The 26,888-nt window shown below is 36.6% G+C and overlaps 2 protein-coding genes across 2 annotated transcripts; one reads left to right on the plus strand and one right to left on the minus strand.

Annotated features, from left to right (window-relative positions):
• The first annotated feature begins 1,198 nt into the window (after window positions 1–1,198).
• Window positions 1,199–5,491, plus strand: LOC149827564 (uncharacterized). The gene is made up of 4 exons (XM_090019496.1): window positions 1,199–1,516; window positions 1,632–1,733; window positions 4,772–4,932; window positions 5,142–5,491. The coding sequence occupies exons 1-4, from the start codon at window positions 1,429–1,431 to the stop codon at window positions 5,247–5,249; spliced, it is 459 nt and encodes a 152-aa protein (XP_089875622.1). The 5' UTR covers window positions 1,199–1,428; the 3' UTR covers window positions 5,250–5,491.
• Window positions 5,492–6,587: 1,096 nt separating this feature from the next.
• LOC149827565 (uncharacterized) lies at window positions 6,588–26,345 on the minus strand. The gene is made up of 3 exons (XM_090019497.1): window positions 26,120–26,345; window positions 7,675–7,825; window positions 6,588–7,559 (listed from the first exon to the last, which is right to left on the minus strand). The coding sequence occupies exons 1-3, from the start codon at window positions 26,234–26,236 to the stop codon at window positions 6,808–6,810; spliced, it is 1,020 nt and encodes a 339-aa protein (XP_089875623.1). The 5' UTR covers window positions 26,237–26,345; the 3' UTR covers window positions 6,588–6,807.
• Between the last annotated feature and the right edge of the window lie 543 nt (window positions 26,346–26,888).

A 26,888-nucleotide genomic window follows, 5' to 3' on the forward strand; every position in this document is an offset into this window, starting at 1 on the left:
ATATCTCTTAAGCCCCATGTGGTAGAGGGATTCGAACCTGAGACTTCAGCTTTGCACAGGACCCCGCTTACCACATGGGATACCACCTCGGTTGTATTTACATAGGTTTTTTAAAAGCTCTAAAAATCAACAGCCCATAATACACTAAAATTTCACGATTTAAAAAATATATATTTTTTAAATTGAATTAACACCATCCAAGGTTTAATGAACTTGTGATTTCTAGTGTGTGTGCGCTTTTATTTTGGTACTTCTAACCATCAAAACTTCTAGTGGTACGCACTTGATTTCAATATATCAATACCTAAAAGCAAAATCTAATCTTTAAATCATGTTTAGCATATTCAATTACTATTTTTTTCATGTGCTAAAGTTGATTCCTGTATGATGTTTTATACCATTTTTTAACCACCTTTATCTTCATAAATTGTGAGAGATTGATTTTTCACCACCTCAAAAATCAAATAGGAACTAGTATTAGACATTATAAAACTTTCTAAAGCAATAAATAAACCATTTAAACACATTGCATTGTATGGCAGCATCACCATTAGAGGTGGTCACTTGGCCCAGGTTCAGCCCAAACCGGGCCAACACCCGCTGGGCCGTGGGTCAACGTTGTCCAACCCAATTGTGTGTAAACTTATATATATATATATATATATATATATATATATATATATATATATATATATATATATATATATATATATATATATATATATATATATATATATATATACTCAGCCCGGCCTGGCCCATTTAGCCTAATGGGTGGACTGTGGAGCCAGGGTTTTCCCAATGGAACAGCCCAAATCGGGCCTTTGGCAGAACCTTACCAGTTATACAATGATATCATTGGGATTTGAACTTGCGACGTGCACTTACTGCTCCTACCAGACAAGAGGTTTTGTTTTGCTGAGTGGTAAACAAGGAGAACATACTGAACAGAGAGTATTCAAGATCAGCTCATTTCTTGTGGTGAGCCGAGCCAAACTCAAATTTCTTCTTGGGAGCCCAAGTTAAACAAGTTGAGCTAGAACTGGCTCATTCAGAAAAAATAACTCCTTGGATTAACAACCCCCCTCCCCCACCACCCACATAAAAAAGAAAAAGAAAAAGAAAAAAAAAAGAGATTGGGAGAAAGGTTCGGTTAAAAATCTGCCATAAATCTGTAACGTGGCGTGACCAAACACGCAATATTTTTTCCGCATGTTCCCGGTGTCGTGTTGCTTACTCGATTAGATCATTGTTTGTTTGATTGTTGCGGTGGACAATCCCAAGAAAGAAAGGCACAGGGAAGACTCCGCTGTTGCTGCCGTTTCGCCTTCACAAACCTTGCTCTTCCTCCTTCCTGAATTCCTTGCGTCGGCCATCCCTTTTGATTTCTTGGTTTTGGGTTTTGGGTGTTGGGTGGTGGGGGATTCCATGGAGCCCATCAAAACTCTCCTCCCCTTCTTCGTTGCTTTCTTCCTCCTCGTAAGTCCCATCGTTGCAAGGGACGTCGAGTACTGTGGTGAGCCCGCTTTAATTCCTTCCCAACATCTCTCCTTTTCAAACTCTTCTTCTTCTTCTCCGGTTTCTCACCCTTTTGTTTTTTTGGGGTCCTTCTCTTTGCGGTGTGGTTGCAGGTGGGAGAGATGACTTCACGGTGAAGGTGAAGGGAGTCGACATCGATCCTGATCCAGTCGTGAGGGGAAAGCCCGCTACTTTCAGCATCTTCGCCTCCACGAGTAACGAGTTCCTTCCTGGATTTTCTTCTTCTGTTTTTTATCTCACTGTGATTAGAATCTTCGTCCCCGGCCATCGTTTTGGTAGCTGATAGACCTGATCTTTGCTTTCCCTCTCGAGTTTTTATTGTCTTATTTTAATTTTTTTGATCGATTATGGTGAGGAAGGATATAGCTTTTTTTTTTATATGTTCAATTAACTGATTGTGATTCACTCTACCAAGATATAAACTAGGATGTTCTTTTTGTTGCTCTGAATTGCTCAAGTTCCATCAAACATTTGGGTGGGCGCTCCCCTTATACCTCAAACACCATTGATGGGTGGGATGCTATTTGTTTCCATTGGATGTTTTATGTTCAATGGATCTTTCCCATCCATCAATGTGGTCTGTTTTTCTTTTTCTTTGGGATACAGAAGGGAAAGTTTATTGCAATATCTGGTTAGAGTGGATGAGAAAAGGGAAAAAATTTGTGGTTGACATAGAGCGCGTTGTCAATTAGCAACATGGGGGCTCATGATTGTGCAGGCACAAGTACAATCATCCAAAAACAATGGCCATCTATAGCTAAAGTGTCTCAACCCATCTTGCTAGATTGTAACCACAAAATGCAGCTACCATTGCTGTATGATGGAGAATTGATGCAGTGAACAGGAAGATCGCTCCTGGACCCTGCAAGAAATGGCACTCTAGCACAGCTAAGAAGCCAAGTTATCTAAAAATACCCTAAATTATCTAAAAAAAGGGAAAAAGGGAAATAACTGAATTAAATAAAAATGGAATTAATCTCAAATCTGAACTGCTCAAATTCCTAGGTCTCTCATCTTTTTATAGACATGGAATCCTAATTCTAACAGATACCAACTGCCTAATTAGATAAACCCTAATTAAGATAAATTTCCTAATTATATATGGATCCAGTATCTATATACAAGCTATGATCCAAAATTAAAAAGAAAAAATCCAAAGTATAAAATTGTATCCAGTTGATTCTGTGGACCCAAGCCATGTCTGTTCATGCTCTGCATCAAGAATGCAACCAGAGATGTTTTTCTTCCCTCTTCATTGAAAGATCATTGCATTCCTCTCTGCGTGCACCACCAAGCCACCAGATTCATCTACCTCGGAGAACCCTGCTGTAGAACCATACATGTGTTTGGAGCTCTGTAGTTTGATAGACAGGCTGTGTGGTTAAGTGTTGGTTCTATGCTTTATGTGGCCTTTCACATGCAAGTAGTTTCTCATGCCTACTTACCCATTATACAATTTTTGAAAACGATCCTTCGCCATACCATATCCATTTGTTGGAATTCTATCCTCTTGAACTATGCCTAATTCCTCAAGCACCAATTTGAATTAGCGTTGCTCATGAAATTCATCAATATAATGGCATCTTCTTGATGCCATCTGCCACTGATCTGGTTGGCCTCTTAATAATGCAATTAAATATCATCCCTTATTTGCCACAGTCTTGTGCAAGTTGCAAAACATGTAAACAAATGACTGAATTTGAGCCAAGGTTGTTCAAATATTTTGCCGCCTCATTCTTATGTGGAAGTTGTCTATGAAGGCACCCTACGTCTGCCTCATCCTTCCCAACTTGAGCCAGTCCAGGGATAGAGCGAGAGAGGGAGAGATTCACCTCCCTTAATAATAGCAAGGATTGTGAAATAGGAATCTGCCTTTGTTTCACCCATGGTCACCTGTATCACTGATATTTTGAAAAGATCATGATATTAACATTCTTTTTTGACAACAGCCAATAAAAATGTGAAAATGTTGCAATATTTTCAAAATATAACAGTATAAATATCACATTAATATTGTGATGTATCATGATATTTTCAAAACAATCTTATTTTTATATGTTTTAAATATATTTTTGTATTCTTTGTTTCTTTTAAATTTTAAAACCTCCTAAAGCCTACTAGTTCTTATCTTTTGTATTATTCTTTACTTTAAGTAGCCGGGACTGATACAGATGACTATAGTTTCATCTCCTAATCTGGTGAACTGTGGCAAAGGAGAATTATTGAAGTGGGAAACTACATTTGTTAGAGGCAGATTGGTTGATGGAGATGAGCAACTTATTGTGCTCATTGAATCATATAGGTTCTATGCTGACTGGAGAAGGAGAGGGCAGATTTTGCAATATTTGCATATCCCAATCCTATCATGGTCGCTCCTCTTGGAATTGGCCAAACTTGAGAGGGAAACTTCGATATTGAAACTGATCAGGGATGTGGACAGGAATGGAGGGGTCTCTTAAGGAGAAGATCTTGTAGATTCTTTGTCACATAGGCATGTAGCAATGATATTTCAACTCTTTATTTTTTCTTTATAGCATCTTAAGAATTGTATTTTTGTTTATTTCATTATCTGTCCCTGAATGTGCTCCTTGGTACAATTCTTTTTTAAAGAGCACATATTTCATTGAATTGGCTGCCCCTTGGTACAATTCAATCTTCTTTATTTTTTATCATAGCGCCTGCAAGTTCTGCTAGCCTTTTTTTTCGTAACATTGCTTCTTTGTTTGAAATATGGCCTAAAGTTTGAATGGCTAGTACTCTCATGTTGCTCCCAGTTTGATAGCTTAGATCTAAATGATCGGTCCATCCTATTCATTCTGCTCCTCTTTTTAGTCTCTTCTTTCAACGTCAACTAGTGCTGGATTTAGACCATGGTGTTCTTCCTCACAATATTGGCGAACTTATCATCCTAAATTTTTCTTGGATATTATTAGGGAAATTCTTCAGGTTCTATTTGGTGAATATGACTGAACAAGCTTAGAAATCGCTAAATATGGTTAACATGGAGTTATACATGAACTTGAACTCCCTAAAAAGATTAATAACTATAGGAGAAGCTTAGAATTATAGAATATGGTTAACATAGCATATCGACGTCACTCTACTGTGAACAACAGGATTTTTTACTTTATCAATTTTCTTAGAATGAGGTTTAAAAATGTGGTTTCCAAATGTGACTGCAGAAATTTACTTTGATGTAAAATAAAGTTGACAATCTTTTCTGTTCGATCAGGGGAAGCTATCTCTGGTGGGAAGCTGGTAATTGAAGTCTCCTACTTCGGTGTACATGTTCATACTGAAACCCACGAGCTTTGCACTGAGACGTCCTGCCCAGTTTCAGCAGGTGACTTTGTGCTTGCACATTCCCAGAGTTTGCCGGGTTTCACTCCTCCTGTAAGTCTTGCTTATATTTCCTTTTCCTAGTTATGCTTGCATGAGCTTTCCTGAAAACTTGATTTGATTTTTAATTCATCTCTAAATTGTTCAGTGGTTTAATTTGTACAGATCATACGATCAGTCTTTTCTCTTTTATTTTTTCATTATTGTTCGCTTTTCTTTTTCTGGATTCTGAATAGGATATTTCATGTATGTATTATTTGTAGGGCAATTACAAGCTGACCATGAGGATGGTCGGTGGCACAGGTGAGCAGTTGACCTGCATTAACTTTGGCTTCAGAATTGGTGTAGCCTCATCTGTTGCAGCGGAGTGATCAGCTGGAATTTACTCAGCAAGAAGTTTATTTCCGTCTCTTCATCCTTGAAGGTTATCTTGTTTATGCGTCTATGAAACTGTACTGGGATGCTTCAACATACTGCCTTTTGTGGTTCAAAGAAAGCAAAGAGGAAAGGGGATGCTAGTCAACAGACTACTTTTATATGAAAACTTATTTCTGTTATCGTGTGTAATATTTCATTAAGCTGAAGGTAAAAAAAGAAAATTATGCGACCTAAAGATTTTAAAAGAATCCCTGATTCAAAATGAGGATCTCATTTGAGTAGTTCTTGGTGGTATTCTGCTGCCTGCCGTGTCCGGAAACTCATGAGGTATCTCTCTTTGCCCTCCTGCGTCTAAAGACTAAATCTGGTGGCTATATGGTATTGGACTAGGTGAGTACTGATTAAGGTTTGGTCTCCAATCTCCATCTCCTCTACGGTTGGGAAGCTAACAGAAATGAGCATTCTTGCCTGAATATGGCTGTATTGGATATACATTGAAACTGGGGTTGGGTTTGGTTGGTCCTTTTAGCAATTCAAGAATATGAAGAGGGACACAGCAGCTAGATGCACACGTTGCAGGTGAGCACAATATGTGGATCCATAATGTTCTTGTAGTCCTTGGTCAGATAACGTAAGACTGAATTCGGTAACAGTAAACAGGGAACGTCATTTAACAACCAACTTTTAGCCATTGGGGTTAATCACTCTATAAACGGACCGGAATTTGAAAAAACAGCTGCAGCCAAACGAAAGGTCACGCACCACACTCGTAACACCCAAAACAAATTATGACCCTTGGTTTTTTTGGCCCATTGTGTCCCTGCAGGCCCTGCTCTGTGCAAAAGTTTTTGTCCCTAGAGGTAAAATAACCCGTCTTTGACTCATCTGATAACAACGAAAACATTAGACCACCACCCACAAAGCCTGAGAGGAATTCAACAAATTCGAAGATGACCTACTCAGAGAACCCTCCTGCCCCAATCTACACAAAATCCCCAGTTGTTGAATGCCATACCGGTACGACCGATACGTCCTGCTTCAGATAGCCTGTTTGGTCCTGACCTCCCTTGCAGCTTTGAGAGGACAGTGATGGACCGCATATTCTAAAGTCACCAGGCAGAAAATAAAGCAGATGCCAAGGCAGCAACAACATAGCCAGGCCATCAGATGAATCCCTTCTCCCTATTTGAATCCTAAAGAGACGCCCACAGGGGCAAGCGAACCTGTTGTGTGCTCAGCAACCTATGGATTCTGTTCCAGAAAATGGGTGCATCCACTTTATGCACATGACCATCTTCATGCTTAAACTGAAGTTCTAGAATACCCAAATGTCAGGAGCTAACGTAACTTTATACGGTTAGAGATTACATAACAGGTTCAAGGATAATACACGCTTCACAAGCTATAACTTAAGACGCTCTGGATTGCATAGTTTCAGAGACGTAGCAAAAGTGTACCTGAACTTCGCTACCAACCAACTAAAGTCCTATGACTCGAAAAGAGCCAATACACATACAGAAGACTAGTGATACAAAAGGAAAGTCATTTGTTTCAGCAGCTAACCGCTGAAGGCTCTGGGGTGTGTTGGCCGTCCTCATGGCTCAAGGAATGAATATCTCGGACCTCTGGCAGATTCTCGACCACCTTTGCCTGTTTCTCAACAGAAACTACCTCTGCAGACTCAGGCACAGGTGCCTCAGATGAAGGTGGATGTGCAATGGCCTTATCATTCTCCTTCTCAGCTGATTGTTCCCCATTCACATCAACTGGCAAAGGTTGAACCTCATTATTGGCATTAGTTGCATCTGGTTCCTCTTCCACTTTCTCATCAGTTTGTTCCTCTGTCTTGGAAGGTGGCTTGTTCTCCTTGTCTTCTTCTTCTTTCTCCTGGAGATCAACCTTAGTGTCTTCAACTAGCTTCTCCTCATCATCCTGCTTGATACCATCTTTGTCCGTAGCAGTTTCTTGTTCAGCATGTTTGTTGGCATCTCCTCCACCTTCGGCTGCATCTTGCATTTTAACTTCAGCATCTCCCCCACCTTCAACTGCATCTTGCATTTTAACTTCAGCATCTCCCTCACCTTCGGCTGCATCCTGCGTTTTAACCTCCTTTCCAGCTTCATTTTCTGCTTTAGCAGCCGCAGCTTCCTCAGGAGTTTCTTTTTCTTCCTCACCTTTTTGCTTGCCAGCACCCTTCTTTGAGCTTAATGATTTCCTCTCACGCTTTTTAGGAGGCTCATGTTCTGGTGTTTCGGTTGCCTTTGCTTTCTCACTTATTCTTGCGGAGCGCCTAGGCGTATCACCTGCTTGTCAGATAAAACAACAGGTTTTCAGTTATCACCAAGCTCCACGTGTGTGTGTGTGTGTGTATGTGTGTGTGTGTGTGTGTGTGTGTGTGAGAGAGAGAGAGAGAGAGACCAATCCCCCAATCAAATTCTGAGGACGAAGAGCCCCCTGGGTGTGCTTTGAGATACTTGTCCAGTTGTGTCTTGTTCTTAATCTCCTCGCCAGTTGGTGAAACAAAAACAATCTCGTTCCTCCTTGGTGTCCCTCCCTTCTTAGGAATGAACTGTGAATAATAGAGCAGGAATTATGTTATTCTCATGCAATTTTCTGTCAAGGTCCCATATGACAGGACAAAAGCATATATAGGCCTTTTGTTTTAGAGAACACAGACACGTTGCAATGTCAGAGATGCTTGATATTTTATTCTTTTTGAAGAGATTAAAAAAGAAGCAAAAACTAATTAATTGAGAGAGAGATTATAACTACAGAACTGCTAAATGCAGATCAGAAGAAGGCATCTTCCAGAAACAGATATTCACTCAAACCATCAAAACAAATTGAGGCAAGCCACAGGGTGTATCATATATAAGATATGAAATGAATAAGGGTAGAAAGGCATCACAAAATTGATAGAAACAAGTGATGCATGCATTGGTGAAAGATTTATACAGGACTGGAAACTTAAAGTCCCTGAATATATTCCCAAGAAGCAAGTTGGCAGACAACTTATAGCAACAGTCTTGCTCCGAGGTATAAAGATCCACTGTGTACATAACTAACATTGAAGGTCTAGCTCACAGCAAAACAATCTAGACAAAGCCTAGTCAATCACTTGACAGTGCCAAAGTTACAATAAATCATGATTTTAGGGTAAGATCTGCCCCCGAATCAGCCTAATATCAGACTTTCTGGGGCTTATGACCATGCAATATACAGAGTGCAATAGAATTACTCAAGCATTTGTACCAAAAGAAAGGATTTTTGAAATTTAGTAATTCATGATTTGTAACATAAATCTCTATCCGTTATTTTGTTATGGTGGGAGAAAACATTTAAATGCAAAAAAGTAACTTGTGAAGAGGACACACAAAGCTCTCAAGTTTTTATTATCTCCAACTATATTCAACAATGGAGACTGACTGGAACAAATGATGATGATGACAATGGTGAACAATCGTGATGACTGTTATGTTTTTCAATTTCTTTATGCAAGATGCTTTTATTAATAAAAACAACAGAAAAATAAACAAGCAGTCGCCCTATGCAAGTATTTGATGAGCTGTCAACAGTCTCCAAAAGTAGAGCATCAAATGAAGTTCTTAGAGCCATCCCGTGAAATAGGAAAGCTCCTCTACCTGTCACCAAAATCACCAAAAGCTGCTCCAACGATGAGGCAACAGCTTTGTTAAACATTGAAAAACTTTATCTGCTCCCCATATGATATTGGTTGAGAATGGTGCCATATCAATCATGTTGACATTCAATCAAACTTTTTCCAAACATCTCAACAGAATGGTGCCATAAATATTATTTTTTTCTAGTACATTGGCATCTGATGCATGGGTACGTTTGGTGGATCGCATGAGATTCACTTTCTCATTTGAATGAGTGTGAATCACATTTGACCTTCAACCGAACAAAAAAAGGTGAATGGTGAGAGAAACAGAATCATATTTGATTCTGTTTCTCTCTTTAACGTGAGATTTGAAATCTCATTTTAAAAGTGTGATCTTGAATCACACAATTCGAGATGATATGCAATTCACTTTCATTTTTTGAAAACACAACCGAGCATACCCTTAATGTTTTTTCTGAGAAGGGAAATTTTATTCAGAAGAAAACGAAAGATCAGTAATACTTCAGCTAGGGTTGACGAAATATCACTACAAAACAACTAGAAAAAATTGGGACCCATAAAGGGTATAAGGCAAGCAAGATCTGAGTTCCCCCATTTGGCTTTGATACACAAAAACATGTAATTAAGAATCGAGCATTGAATGTGAGTGAAACCTTTTTTTGCTTCCCTTGAAAATGCAGTTAGCCCTTTTCTTCCAAATCATCCACCAAGAAATAAATAGCCAACATTGCCACATGTATCTCCATCTCTTACTATTCCTCAATGTATCCTGGCCTAATTTGAGACCTGATAACAACAATCTTTAGATTTGGCCAGGAATTATTCTTGACCCTTAACAACAATCTGATGCATTTAATGTTGCTCACTTGCTCAGTTATACATGTGAATATATATGTGCCATACGTGTAACTCTCTAGCACTTCAGTTTATGTGCTGATACAAGCACACAAGTAATAATATGCATGTTACATGCAACTCTCATCTTAAAAAGAACACTTATCTTGGGTCTATCTTAGTTTTCTGGTTCAACTATGCAACATGATATACCCTTTTATTAGCTCCCGAACCACAGAATCATGATTCAAGAGCGAGGACTGCCTCGGAAGGTAGAGAATCGAGCTAAGAGGCAAAATACTGGAGTTTCCTAACAATTGTCCCATAGCATTATTATAGCAACACAGTATAATATATATTGTAGGTCCTCACATGGATTTCAAATAGAGATAACCATAACGCATATACAAGATCACATTATGCTTTTATTTTATAATTTGGTCTTCTTTTAATTACATAATGGAAAAAAATAATGTGATATAACGTTGGTGAAACATAATAAATAATCCCTTTATAGCTTCATCTGAACAAAATGGTTCTACTATACTCAGAAGGTGTTCTCTGTTCTTCACTAAGCAGCAACAACTCACTGAAATAATGATACGAAACTCTAGTTCTGTAATAAACAACTAAACAAACAATCCTTTTTGGACAAAAGAAGGCTCTCATATACAAAACCAGCAACTTAATGAAAAGTACTTAGAGGAAGAATGATGCATTGTCATGTCATGGGACAGAGAAACCCCAGTCTACTATATGCCAGTTTCTGAATGGGATATAGGTCTATCATTAGGACCCTGACCTTCGTTTCTGAGATTTAGTTATGTACACTCCACCTAGTTGCTAATGCTGTGCTTCTCAGGACTTTAGAGTTGTCCCTGTAATTGTTGTACTTGATTCTTGCATGTCTGAAAAATGATAGATAATCTTACCATCTCAACTTTCCATGGTCTTTACAAATTCTAATAATATTTTAAACCAGCTAAAGATCCTTTTCCTGCCTTCCACAAAAAGGAGATGACAAATGATTCTCACTATTGAACAGGCGATACAGAAGAAACATTTTCAAAAGGTAAACTGAGTCAAAATGCCTAGAAACTAGGCCCAAATAGAAGCTTAGACGGCCTTTCTTTTTTACAGTAGACCCAAGCATGAACTACAAGAGACAAAATAAATGGACGAAAGGAAAAAGAATCTTCCTCATGGAGGCTTGAATGGTTGCAAACTACAAGCATGCAATGCCTTCAAGCTATAGCTTGAAAATCAAGACTGAAACCCATCAGCTGATGCAGGACCATCCCATTTGTACCCCTACTTAAAAACCAATGAACAAAACCAATACAAGCAATAAGAAAGATTAATTATACCAGTTCCAACTTGTACCCTTAACATAAAGACCAAAGAGCAAAACCCACACAAGCAATAAGAAAGTTTTAACTATACCGAAGGTTGGGCACTGAACCAGGCTGCCCGCCAACCACCCATGGACCGATGCCTTTGGGTAGGGCTTGGGCTGGTTTTAAGCAGTGTTTAAAAACTCGCCTCAGTGACTCGGGTGACTCAGCTCAACTCGCCCATTGAGTGGGACAAATTATTGAATGACCTGGGAATCAACAAAACTCGGCCAAGTAATACATATACGATGTTTTTTATGTATATATAATTCATAATTCCATATTAGTACAGTATATAAATGATATATTTGCATAAATATATAATATAATATGTATACTTTGTATACATAACATGTACATTATGATACATTATAAGTAACATTTAAAAATATAATATATATACACATATTATATATACATTTTACATGTTTTATAGAAAATATAAACTCGTCATGACTCGGCCAAGTCACCGAATTGACTTGGCAACCCATGCCAAGTTGAGTTGCGAGTTACCGGGTTTTAAAACATCGTTTTGAGAGGCCCAGCCCTGGTCAACACATGCCCACCCTTTTCAAGAAGGTGGGCAGCCCATGGGCCACGCATCGCATGGGCTAATAACTTGAAGAGAGAGGAGGAAGAGCTTGGAATACCTTAAAGGAGAAGTCACACAAAGACTTAAATGTTTATCACTTGTGTGGGGTTAACACACATTAGCTTTATTAATAAGAGATTCCCTAATGGGTACTTTACAAAAGTGACATACAACATACGATAAATAACAACTACACCAAGAATGTAAGATATTATACAAATACTCACAACTACATTACATCAAACGAAATGGAAAAATAACTAAAATTCCACCAGACATGAAACCTAAGAAACAAGGACATGTAAATGATTAAAATGCTCTCGGTCACTAGGTCAACACTCCTCAAGTTGTACATAGGGTTCAAGCATGTACAACTTGCTTCTATGAAATCCGAATCTTTCTTTTGATAGGCCCTTTATGGATATATTTGTGACCGAAAGGTCTAACCTCACAAATTATGTTTCTATATTACAATTCTCCACATTTTCCGCACCAAATGATAGTCAATATGTATGTGTTCTGTTATGAAATACCGAATTGATAGCCAATACTAATGCACTTTCAGTTATCACAATATATTAGACTAACATTTATGTACACAAGTCGCAGGGAAAAAATTTATCCATACAATTTCAAATATGCTGTAAACTAATGCCCTACATTCTGCCTCTGTGCTAGACCTGGACACACTCTTTTTCTTCTTATTCGTCCAAGAAATTAAGTTTCTCCCACGGAAGATGCAATATCCAAAATCAGACTTTCAAGAGTTTGGATCTCCAACTCAAACATCAGAATATCTAAAGAGAGAATCCATTCTCATGTCTTCAAGGTTTGCTTTATGGTATATAAAGCCCATGAGAGATAGTATCCTTAACATATGTCACTATTCTCTTCAATGCCTCAAAGTGAACATTAGTGGGGCAATGCATGAATTTCCTAATTAACAGCATATGATATGTCAGGGTGAGTGATTATGATATACTAAATTGTTCCAGCTATGGTCTTGTACAACTCCGCATTTGGCATAAATTGCCCATCATGCCATCACATTTTCTACTTCATGGCAAAGGTATACTAATAAGCATACAATTGATAAAATTAAATCTTTGCAGCATATTTAAACATTGTTTGTTGTGGCATTTCAAGCTTTTAGGGCCTCTATAAACCTCTATACCAAGAAATATGTTAGTTTGCCTAAGTCCATCTTGAACTTCTTATGTTGATTTCATTAATCAGAAAGTCTACACTCCCAGGTATAATAATGTCATTCATATATAATAATAAGATAGAAATTGACCTTCGTCCTTCACCTTTACAACCATGTGAGTAATGATTGCTTCAGTCCATATATCAATCTACTGAGTTTGCAAACAGTTTTCTGTGGTTCAACTTGAGAAAACCCAATTGGTTGCTTAATGTAGACTTCTTTCAATTCACCTTAAGAACGAATTTTTTACAACTAGTAGATACAATGATCAATTGCATGAAAGAGACAAAAATATAATGATACGAATTGTAACAATTTTTACCACAGGGCTGAATGTTTCTTTGCAGTCCATACCATGTTGTTGATTGAAACCTTTGGCAACAAGGCAAGTCTTATATCTTTCAACTGTCTCGTCATATTTGTCCTTTGTAATTCATTTGCACCCAACAATGTTCTTGTGAAAAAACACACCACGATAGGAGGTGGAATTTCCTAAACATAACATCATATTGCAGCAATTAAGGGTGTGATTTTGAAAATCTAGAGAACTATGATCTCATTCTTAAGTTGATATGAAATTCTCATAGTCATCACCAAGTACTAAGGGTAAGGTATAATAAAACTTAATCATAATCACTAATAGGTTGTCATACCATGGCCAACTGACCAAAGATTTAATTGAGATGGCCATAAAAAATAGACTTGTTCTCTTTCTTGTTTTTCAAGAAAGCTTATCTCAATTTATGACATAGAAACTAACCCTTACTATATGATTCATGCAATGAAGCCCACAAATCAAAGGTTGTAAGGAGGTCAACAGCGTATGCAAGAATAGCCCTCTCAAAAGTATTGAACTGATCCATTCTACAAGTTCTTGATCCCAAATGATCCACTTCTTGTATGCTGAGTTAGAAGTCATGTATACTTCTGATCCGCTGCACTTCACCTCTTATATGGAAATAGTTGTGAATCAAGCAGTACTACTCCCATCAGTGCCGTCCATCAATCAGTGGTATTTGATGTAGGGAAGAACTCCCTTCCATACAAAGTAACTGAGGTCATCAATCTTAACATGCACCTTGAGTAAAGTCAATTGAGGTGCCATATAAGGATTAGGTGTACTGTTGACATTAGGGACATTGAGAGAAGTGCTAGTGGCTGAAGTGGATGAAACATTAGCATTCTTCATAAATCATAATGAACATTCTTAGTAACCAAAAGTAAGAGAATTCAAAGAGAAGATAGAGAGAATGAAGGAAGAGACAGAAACAGATGATATCAGCAGGGGTGATTGTGAATTGAAAACTTAAATGTGAAAAAAATCCTTCTTCTTCCTTGTCTTCTTCTTCTTGGAATGAGAGAAGAATAACTTGGACTAATGGAGTATCTAAAGAAGATGGAATGGCTCTAGTACCATAATAACTTGAAGAGAAAGAGCTTGGAATACCTTGGAGAAGAAGTCACACAAAGCCCTAAATGTTTCTCTTGTACGTGGGCTAACACATTAGCTTTATTAACAAGAGATGTCTTAATGGGAACTTTATGAAGGAAACCATACATAAACACTCACAAGTATATTACATAAAAAGAAAGGGAAAACTACTAAAATGACACTAGACATCAAACTAAAGAAGCAAGGGCATGCAAAATGACAAAAATGCCTTAGGCAACACGGATCGGGCCTGAAGGGTTTTAAACCTCACAGCAACTCAACATGGATAAGCTGTGTTAAGGCCACAGCCTATTGATGGGTTAGGCCAACTCATTGCCCACCCTAATTATACCAGTTCCAAAAAGACAGTCATACATGTCAATAAACAAAAAAGTGTCCAATAATTATAACCCTTTTCATGTTTTTTTGCTGTCTTTTTTGGATAGACAAGTGAGGCAAAATCCTGCTGGAGTCAAAATAGAGACCCTTGGGTTCAGTTAGTGCAATTCTACCAGTCAACCTATCATATTCAACCCTAAAGCTTGTCCCTTATATATTCAAATCAAAAGAAAAAAGAAACTATTTGAGCCTCAATACTAAGGATAGGATAAGGGAAAGCTCCATTGACAACAGCCCTGTTGAACTTATTGTTAGAAAATAACATATATATGTATATACTTGAATATATATATATATATGTATATAAATATATATTTAAAGTATATACGTATATCTTTGTAATATTTATTTTTCTATATTTTTGTTTTATTTCTTTTTATTCTTTTTTTGTATTCTTTTTGTCTTTTTCTTAACAGTCATAATGACTGTCACTGTACAGTCTGGCTGACTGTCAATGTACAGTGAAGTCAATATTTGACTATTGAAAAAGAGCTGTTGGGAACTATTCCCAACAGCAAAGAGTTGTTGGGAATACCAACAGCTCTTTCAAGAGAGCATGTAATCTATAAATAAGGCCATTTGTGCCCATTGTAATTCACTTTTTGTAGAGAGCTCTCCCTCTCAATTATATTCAGATTAAAGTGCTTTTTATGCACTCTTTTACATTTGTGTTGTGAAGCATTTATATGCTATTTTTGTTCTAGCGTATTTGATGAATGTATGTATTATCAAGTTATTTGAAAACTTGATTATTTGTAAGTCTCTTTTCATGGTATCAGAGCTTGGTTTATGATCAACCGTGCATTGGTGGGTTGCCTCCTAAAGTGTGCTTGCTCTCGTTCGTGGTGGTGGCTTTCTTCTTTCTTTGTGATTCATCATGGGTGAATTTTTTCCACACAATACAAGCAACTTTATTCCGCCATTCAAACCTGAAGGAAGCAACTATAACATTTGGGTGAGACACTTGGAGACATTCATAAGGGTCAAGGTTTGTGGGGTTTCGTAAGAGGTATTATTCTTGAACCTACTCCCAAAATTACATTAGATGAAAATGGTGTGGAGACTAGTCTTGAAGAAAGGGATAAAGCTATGGAAGAATACTACGAAAAATTGGATGAATGGGACATGAAAAATGCCAAAAAATCATGGATGCTAAGTAGAGTTGAGACAAAAATTGCTTCAAACATTTTATGTTACAAAAAGGCTAATGAACCATGGGAATATCTTAGAGGTATGTTTACCGAAAAAGATATGACTCACAAGTATTATCTCCAAGAAAAAGTTAGAAATATCAAACAAAGAGATAAGAATGTAAGAGATTATTTTATTAAGTTATCCTCCATTTGGGCCCAACTTGCCCATTTTGAACCCAAATGGAAAGGGAAGTGTATAGAAATGCGAAGAGTTCAAGTTGAAGAAGATAAACTCTTTGTTTTTCTATATGGTTTGAGACCCGAGTTTGAACAAACAAGGGTATCTTTGCTATCATCTTCATCACCTCCTCATATTCATGAGATTCTCACTAAACTTAGTGAAGAAGAAACTAGGCTAAACATGAGTAAGAATGTTAGTGTACTTGCTACTTCTAGCAATAGACAAGAAAAGGATTGCGCACTTGCTGCATCCAAACCAGGACATTATATCAAGCTATATAAACCTCCTCATTTTAGTAAGAATAGAGGAGAATCAAAAATCATTTGCCATAACTGTAATGAGCCCGGTCATATTAGGCCTCAATGTCCTAGATACAAATATAGGCCTCAAGAAAAATGTGTTGTTGTTGCACCATCAAAACAAGACGATGATACTCTTAATCTCAAAGACCTCACCAAATCATTATCTCAACTGACGAAAGCATTGCAACCATTGCTTAAAGGATCTACCTCATGAGCGGTCATTGTATCATCTTCTACTCCTGGTACGTGCTCTTGGCTTCTTGATTCAGGAGCTCCATTTCATATGACCCCACAGAGGTCTATTTTATCTGAATATCAACCTAATTCAAATACATCATTTGTTTCCACTGCCGATTTGAAAATGATTTGTCAAAACACAACAAATTTCATATTCCAAAAAATTAAGACTTATACCAAAACTTCATCTTAACCTACTTTCAGTTTCTCAAATCTCGGACCATGGATGTGATATCATTTTCTCATCAAATAAATGTTGGGTGCAGGATCGTCAGTCCGAGAAATTGATTGGGGAAGGTTCTAGGTAAGGAGATCCCTATTACATGGATTTTCTTTGTATTTCAAAGGAATCATTTTGTAACACTGCCCAAACAAAAGATATATGAACTTGGCATCATAGACTTGGACACCCAAATATAAGGAAATTAAATTTTGTACCTATTACCAAGAATCTTTGTAAAGATAATTTTGAATGTAAAGAATGTCTACTTGGTAACATGACAACCTTGCCTTATAGTCAAAGAACTTTTTACTCTTTGATGCCTTTTGAATTAGTTCATTCGGATGTGTGGGGTCCTGTTCCCGTAGCCTCTAAAGGAGGATTCTCCTATTATGTTGTGTTTATCGATGACTTCACTAGATATTGTTGGATTTACTTTCTTAAGTTTAAATCTGATATGTTTGCAACCTTTAAAATGTTCCATAACATCATTAAAAATCAATTTGAAAGTAAACTCAAAATTCTCAAAACTGACTCTGGAGGTGAATATTTGTCAAATGAGTTTAAACAATTTTTAGAAAACGAAAAATTTTTACATCAAAGATCGTGCCCTAGAACCTCACAACAAAACGGAATTTCAGGAAAAAAACATAGACATATTATGGAAACTACAAGGACTATCCTTATTGTTATGAATGTTCCTAAAAACCTTTGGGTTGAAGCTGCGTTAACCTCGGTATATCTTATAAATAAGATGCCTTCAAAAACTTTGGCCAATGAAATTCCTTTTGAAAAATTATTCAAATATCAACCTGACTATCAAAGACTGAGAATCTTTGGTTGAAAATGTTATGTTTTAAATGATAAAGGAGATAAACTATCTTCTAAGGTTGTCTCATGTGCGTTCATTGGTTATTCTGAAACACAAAAATGATTTAAATGTTATGATATAAAAAATGATAAACTTCTCGTCTCAAGGAATGTTAACTTTGTTGAAAATGAAAGTGGATTTGAAGAAAATATGTCGCAAGACATAAATTTTGATTACTCTTTTTTATTTAAACTACTGTCTAATGATGAAAATATTTATGTAGAATCCCCTATTGAGAATAGAACAACAGTTGAACCAATATTCGTAGATCTGAACGAACCTCAAGAGTTCCATGAAGCATTAGAAATTCCTTCAGAACGAACCAATATACACTAGAAGAAATCAAAACACACCTAATGAAAGTGTAAATTAAAGTAACCATGAAGCATTAGAAATTCCTTCAGAACAAACCACTATTCGTAGATCTGAACAAACCTCAAGAGTTCCAAATAAATTTGTGTCTTATGACTCATTCTCTCCTAAACATAGAGCATGTCTCATAGCTATTCATTCATATTTTGAACCTTTATGTTACAATGAAGCAAAAAACTTACTTGAATGGATAAAAGCTATGCATATAGAATTAAACGCTCTTAAAGAAGCTAACACTTGGGAAATTCTAAATTTACCCATTGGAAAGAAGACCATAGGTTGTAGATGGGTTTTTAAGGTAAAAACCAAAAGTGATGGATCGTTGGAAAGGCATAAATACAGGCTAGTTACCAAAGGATATTCTCAAGAATACAGAGTAGATTACGAAGAAACCTTTGCTCCTGTTGTCAGGATGACCACTGTTCGAATGCTTGTAGCTATTTCAGCCATTAAAAATTGAAATATATTTCAAATGGATGTTAAAAATGCCTTTTTGAATGTGAATCTTAATGAGAAAGTTTACATGGTTGTTCCACCTGGATTGATAATTCCTTCAGGTAAAGTGCTTAAATTAAAAAAGGCATTTTATGGCATCAAACAAGCACCTAAAGCTTGGTTTGATACTTTTAACAATGTTATTACAAGATATGGTTTTAAACCATGCTATACTAATATAGCTTTATTTATCAAAAATTCTTCTGAAGGTATTATAATTTTACTTTTATATGTTGATGACATGTTGATTACAGGTAGTGACAAAGAAGGAATCAAGAAAGTAAAACAGTTTTTTAAAAAATCTTTTAAAATGACAGATCTTGGGTTCCTAACATACTTTCTTGGTATAGAAGTATCATACTCTAACAGAGGGTACATATTGTCACAAATAAATTTTGCTTCAGATATTATTGACAGGTCAGGACTATTATATGATAAAGTTGTTGACACTCTAGAGACTATTGGAATGAAGATGTGAGCCGACGATGGAGTTCCTTTGGACAATCCAACTCCATTCAGACAACTCGTGGGGTCTCTTATGTATTTAAGTATTACAAGACCGGACATAGCTTAACCAGTCAATTTCAACACGCTCCAACTTCAACTCATATGAGTGCAGTCATGAGAATTATCAAATACATTAGAGGCACAATAAATAAGGGAGTTTTTCTATCCTCTTCTTCCTCCTTACATCTTATTGCATACTGTGATGCGGATTGGGGAGGGGATCCAAATAATAGGAGATCAACAACTGGTTTTTGTGTGTTTCTAGGTGAATCCTTGATTTCATGGATGTGCAAGAAACAATAAAAGGTGTCTTTATCATTTACGAAAGCTGAATATAGAGCAATGGCGACTACTACCATGAAAATCATGTCGCTCAAGCAACTAATTTCAGATATGGAAATTCATCTTCAAAATCCTACAAGATTATGTTGTGACAACAAGAGCTCTATATACATTGCTCGAAATCATATTTTTCATGAAAGAACTAAGCATACAGAGATAGACTACCATTTCGTTCGTGAAGAATATTTAAAGAAGACTATTGATCTTCCCTATGTGACATCAGAATATCAACTTGCTGAATTCTTCACCAAGGCATTGTGCTCACCAAGATTCAACTTTTTACTTAACAAACTTTCGGTGATCTCACCATAAGTTTGAAGGAGGCGGTTAGAAAATAACATATATATGTATATACTTGAATATATATATGTATATAAATATATATTTAAAGTATATACGTATATCTTTGTAATATTTATTTTTCTGTATTTTTGTTTTATTTCTTTTTATTCTTTTTGTCTTTTTCTTAACAGTCATAATGATTGTCACTGTACAATCCGGCTGACTGTCAATGTACAGTCAACAATCAATATTTGACTATTGACAAAGAACTGTTGGGAACTATTCCCAACAGCTCTAATTAGAGTTGTTGGGAACTATTCCTAACAGCTCTTTCAAGAGAACATGTAATCTATAAATAAGGCCATTTGTGCCCATTGTAATTCACTTTTTGTAGAGGGTTCTCTCTCTCAATTATATTCAGATTGAAGTGCTTTTTATGCACTCTTTTACATTTGTATTGTGAAGCATTTATATGCTATTTTTGTTCTAGCGTATTTGATGAATGTATGTATTATCAAGTTATTTGAAAACTTGATTATTTGTCAGTCTCTTTTCACTTATTTGTTCTAGAAAATGCTCAAAGGATTACTATTCACTTGAGCCTTCAAAGTCCAACTATGTGATCGGATGTTACTATGACTAATGAATCTGTTCAAAGGTTCAATCCAATTAGATCGCGTGAAGATACAAACAACAGCTTCAGGTAAAATCCCCTCACCAATTTCCTATCATCATCCATGCACTTTGATTGCTATTGCAGTTGTTTGCTGCTGGGAATTGTACTAATTAGATGAAAAGGTCCCTTTCTAAACAACAATGTCCATAAAAAGCATAACTTTTTTTATCATGTTATGTTTACCTAACATTCTGCATGGTTTAACTTTAGACAAGTATCATATGCTTGGTTTAAAAAATGCAATCACGCTTAAGACAAGGCATAAATCATATTTGGTGGTTCAATAAGATAGTAGTTAATGTGACATAGCATAAAGGCAATCTTTAATCTTTCAAGTGCATCTCATACTATTGAAAACAGGAGTATCGCATGCATTATTCAATTCACACACAAGCAAACATGTGCACACATATGATAGAAACAATGCTTCATTTATCTTACATCTGAAATTTTGGAAGTAATTTCAGACATGAAATGCTATTCATTTCATAGTTTCCAGATCAGGAATAAAAAACGGGAAGCGGTGCGGGAATCGGAATCTGGAAGTGGTCAATCCAAATTTTGGGAGGATTCAGGAAGCGGGAAGCGAATAGGAAGCGATAGGGGGAATCATTTAAGAAGCGGTATAAGAAATTATGAAAGGTAATGATAAAATGATGGATGTAAGAAAACAATCTATAAAGAATGAAGTTTTTTGAAGAAAAAAGAAGTATGTCAAAATGAATAATTAAAAAATGACAACCACAATTGATAATTATATCATCCTATTAGAAAAATATCTAAAATCATTTAATAGAATAACTAAATAACACTTACAATTAATAAAAATGCAAACCCTTTAAAAACTACAAGTTCATAATTTATTTTGGAGTTTGGATACAAAGCATTGAAGTAATAAAAAAAATTTGCAGAAATTGATGTGTAACTCATCACATTTATTACAATTCTAAGAAACTTCAACTAAGCTTGTATAATCAACAATATATGATACCTTTAAACAATAAGAAATGTACAAGAGTGGACAATGTTATATAGATCCATACCTGTCAATGCCAATCTAAAGTGAAAGATCCTTGATTTCTTCCATCTAAAAGATAAACTTATGGAGCAATAACAAAATATTTGACATTATATCAAAATTTACAAATATGTGCATCAAGATAATGTCATATGATCATATTAGTATTATTTACAAAAACTATACAGTCACACTGTCCAAATGCTTGTTAATGAAAAAAATACAAACTGTATAGTAATTATAGCCAAAATGCCAAAAGTACAAAAAAGTGACCATCTAAAGTATATCCACTATGTGGATCATCAAATTAATTTTTTTCCCTTCCAGTCTGTGCTAGATTACCCCTTCTCTGCAGATGCACTTCCTATAAAATAGTTACAAGTTAGTTTGACTTATTGATAGAGTTATATGTTATAGTTATACTAAAACTGTAATTTATATTAAATTTATCTCTTCCCAGCCTGATACCCAAAAAACTAGCAAGTTGACCTTGAGTAACTGCCCTACTATTTGAAGGAGTAGATGCTCTATGTGCAATTTGATTAGTTTCTCTTTGAATGCGAAGACTTTATAGGAATGGAGAAACAGGTCTTTCAATGCAAAGACTTGATAGAAAAGGGTAATTTACTTATGCCCTTTAAGTTTTTATTTTAACGCATACTAAATTCCTTAAGTTTTAGGAATTAAAAAAAATCTTATACATAAGGAATTGAATTCCTTAGCATTGGAATTAGAATTCCAATGAAAAAAACACATGGGCGGGAATCGTGAATCCCTTGTTGAGGAATTGTGATTCCAGACCACTTCTGCTTCCTGCTTCCTGGGAATCGTGATTCCCACCCTTTAGTAGCGCTTCCGGTAACTATGCTTCATTTATCTTACATCTGAAAATTTGGAAGTTCAAACTTCAACATGAATGCCACTCCATGGTTGCACCTTTTCGAATGACATCTAACCCAATTTTTACCTACAAAAATCTGATGCATCCACTGAATGGATAAATGACATAGATGACACTAAATAACTACAACCATATAAGGATGTTTCATCCCGCAAGATTCATTATCTTGCATCTTGCTTAGACATTGTAAAATGAGCTAAACAAAGTATGAATTACAATGCTGCATGGCATTTGCATGGAAGCATTTTCATAATGTGACAAATTTCATGTGATTTGGCAAAGTGGCTGCAATAAATATCCCCACTTTATTTTCTTTAAAAAAAGCCCCTACTTTATATTTGAATTGAGGTCTGGAGTATGGACAAATCATGGTTGCCAGTCGAAGAAGCGAGAGCGGGAAGCGATACGGAAAGCGGGAGCGGGAGCGGGAGCGGGAGCGGGAAGCAAGGCACTTTCAAAATTTTAGGGAGCGGGAAGCGTGAGACGACTTAGAAGCAATTCATGATCCGTCTCGGAAGCGATTCACGATTCGTCTCGGAAGCGACCTAGAAAGCAAACCGGAAGCGACCTAGGAAGCAAACCGGAAGCGACCTAGGAAGCGAGGGGGGAGCGAAAAAGAGGAAAAAAAATAAAATAAAAAAATGAAAAAGGGGGGAAGTGCGGGGGAAGCGCACTTCCCATAAAAGGAAAACATGCTTCCCATAAAAGGAAAACATGCTTCCCAAAAAAGGAAACGCTTCCCTGCACATTTCGGAAGCGCGACGTTTCGCACTTCCGAAACACGCTTCGGGGAAGCACGCCTCCCCATACGCCTAGGCGCTTCCGGTAACTCTGGGACAAATAGATCAGATGGCTTCAACCGTCTCCAAATGTCACAACGATCCTGTACAGAAAATGATTTATATATACAATTTTATTAGTTTCCTAGAATAGACAAAACTGAGGAAGCTTACACATAAATAAATATGCATATGAGAGAGAGCTAGGGTGAGAGATTACTTTCCAATAGCCAAGTGCCGATGGCCCATCCTCCCTCTCATTATCTACAGCTATGATAGTTGTCCTTCAGATATTTCTCTAACAATATGGACCCTTAAATGTAACAACCGCCAACTAATCCAACCCAAAGTAGCAAACTAGCATCCAAGATAATGTACCATATGTTGAAAATCATATAGAAAAAAATGGTAACTTGACCAACTTGTGACTTTGGAACAATAAGTTCTAACTTTTGGCAACTATTTGATGACACCTGTGCAGTTATCAAAGTTTTCTCTCAAAAATATCCTTTATATTTTTATGTTCAGCTCCAAATATATAATCCCTGATTTTGTACAATTGGTAACACTACATGATGGGAACTTGAACTTTTGGACTTTGTACACATCATTAATGTAAATGGCCTTTGGGATGTTAACAAGCTCACCACGGATTTGCAACTTAAAAATTTAGAAATTCCATGGTGGTTCCATGATTAATCTTCTAGTATGTTTGCACCTTTTTTTACAAGGTGGTCACATTTTCTTTGATTCTGAAAAAAATAAAAACCACACCATACATAAATTTTTGCAACCAGAGACACGTAGGCAATTTTATAAAAGAATAACAAACATTAATTAACTGCACTTTTGATTGCAAGGAATTTCTCCATGTGCTCATTTTTATAGATCTATTAAAATTCCTTCATTGTAACAACCAATGCATGAAGTTTCCATGGTGTTTCTAAATTTGTCACGGGTCAAAAAAAGGTGGCAAACTTGTTAATGTTTGCTAGATGATATAATGAAATGAAGACCTTCCATAAAAGCACAAATGCTCACAACAAGTGTCTATTAAAGACACCTTAATCATAACCCACAAAAAGGCACACATAAGAGAACTCAAGAAGAATATAATAAATTTATTTCATTCACGTACAATGCTTAAAAAGCATTGTTACAATGAGAGAGAAGTTACCCCTATTTATACAAATAAGAGAGAGGGAGAGAAGTGAGGCTCTAAGAGAGTCGTTGGAGCTAGTCCAACAACCCTATTTGTGGCCGTTGGACTAGCTCCAACGGCTCTTCAAACTAGTCAACATCAAGATGTTGACTAGTTTGAGTCTAGTTCAAAAGGAACTAGACAACCTAAAAAGGCAAAAATAAATAAAGAAAAGGAAATAATATAAATAATATATAAATATACATGTATTGTATATAATTATATATATCTATACATTTATGTATATACACTTTTTAACAAAATGATACCGAAGTTAACAAGTCACCTAATTATTTTGCCCAAAAGATTTACAAAATACTGTGTGCCTTCTTACACTAACTGTCACTGCCAAGGGAACCTCTATTGAACTTATAAAGAATACATGTTAAACAAGTCTGTTACAATCCTCAAGTGCAATTTATAAATATGCCTCTCACTTTTTTAAGAGCATTTAATTGCCAGCGGTGGTGATAATTAATGTTTTAAACCACTATGGTGTTTCAAAATTTGTTTAAGGACAAAAAAAATGATGGATTTGTTAACAGACGTTGAAGGCCATGAATGACCAGAACATTATTTTAGAATTATGGTAACTTGAAAATGAATGAAGTGGAGATGAGCTAGCAATGTATTGCATGATATAACAAATATCGGCTCTAATGGAAATGATGCTTCTTAAGACAACTACAGTTGAATGGTATAGAGTGTCGCACAATGTGACACGGAGAAAAAACACATGTATGTGAAACACATATTAAGTTGGACATCTTGAGTAATACAAAGGACAGAATCATGAACGAATATAAGGAGAAGCTTAGAAGGTGCAACTTGAATGCATCAAAATGTTTTACTCATACAACACCTTTGGAAAGTGATAATTACTCCAAAAAGAAGAAAACAGAAATATTGTAGAGAGACTTCAAGGGAAGCAGCAATGAAACATCAAGAAATGTCGAACAAGTTAATCAGCCAAGGTTCAGGGAGACTTCGGGTAGGGGGAGGTTAGGTGTCAAGGAAAATTCCTTACTAATGAGTATTCCTAGAAAATTGAAGGGCTCCAAATTCCCTGCTAGCATGAAAACTAACAAAACTCTTTTTCTATTCTCTGCATCGCACAAATATGTGAAATGCCTCATCCATGGCACCCAAATGGACGTTTACAGTCTTAGATGGAAATGATTTTCATCACACCCACGATGCCACCAATAGGTGGGGCAAGGCTTATCTATGAAATTCAACAACAAACACGCGGCTAAATGTGAAGCCCGTAGATGTAAGCCACTAACTTCCCTCAGAAACATGAGAAGACCAACAGTCATGAAACAACCTCCAAAAAACGATCATGCTACACTGGAACAATGGAAGTGCTTCGGGAGCTAAAGCTCTATGTGATAAATGCAGTCATTGGTCGCCGATTCAATCTCGAAAATTGAAAAGCAATAAAAAAAAAATTTATCCGTAACCATCACGTATAATTGACAACGCGTGAGAGATAGAGAGAGAGAAAAATTGCTGGAACTAATTCAACCTATCATACTGCGGAGAACAATTGGAGGACCCAATTCAACCTGACATACTTCAGCCCATATAGACGCGTTTTCTAGAAACCCTAGCTTAGAGATGAACACAGAAATCTGTCAAACGAGCAAAAAAGAAAACTGCAACCCTAACCAGATACAATTGGCCATTCAACGAAGGAAATGCAACGAGGAGGAGAGAAAGAAGTGATTGGGGGTGGAGAAAAATAAAAAGAAAAAGAAAAGAAAAGAAAATAGAAAAACGGACCTTTTTGAGCCAACCAGGAGGAGCGGGCAGCTCCATGGAGACGACCTCGGCGTCGTTTTCCGACGGAATCTGGGTGTCGGAGTCGATTTTCTCTCCCTTACCCGGTGAGCTCGTCATTTTCTCTCCTTCCTTTCCAACTCCACTTCTCTTTCTCTCGCTCTCTTCCGTTTGAGTGGTTTTCCTTCCCTCGCTCCCGCTCGTCCTCCCCTTTCGCTTTATACTCTTCCTCTTCTCGGCAACGAGAAAATCCCGTTCCAGAGTCGTAGTTGATAAGGGGCCCTCGAGTCCGCTCTCTTGTAATTAATAATGAGGACGGTTTTCCTTTGCCTTTCCGTTCCGGTTTGCCGGTTGTTGTGATCCGTGACCCGTGACCACGTACCGCACGGCAAGTATGGCAATGAACCGGGGCGAGTGCGGGAGACAAGCTCTTCACTTCAAAATTTTGCCTTTCATCTTCGTATGACGGGTTTTGATTTTCACCTTCATCCCCAATTCATTTTTCATTTCATGTCCTCAATCTCCCTATTAAATGGGGGCAGATTCAGATGGGTCCTATCCTCTCGATAGGATATTTAAATGGTCATTTTTAGAACGCGGACCTTTTTTTAGGGTTTGTTTTAGGGTTAGGAAGTAAAAACTTAAGGTTAGAAATATATATATATATATATATATATATATAAGATTTAAATATTTTATAATATAATAAAGCATATTAACAATTTCATTAACGGGGATCGAGAATGGCCGGGGACAAGAGTAAGTTTATCCC

This window comes from Nuphar pumila, chromosome 10 (assembly GCF_984573655.1).
Source record: "Nuphar pumila chromosome 10, dmNupPumi1.hap1.1, whole genome shotgun sequence".
Classification (NCBI taxonomy): Eukaryota; Viridiplantae; Streptophyta; class Magnoliopsida; order Nymphaeales; family Nymphaeaceae; genus Nuphar; species Nuphar pumila.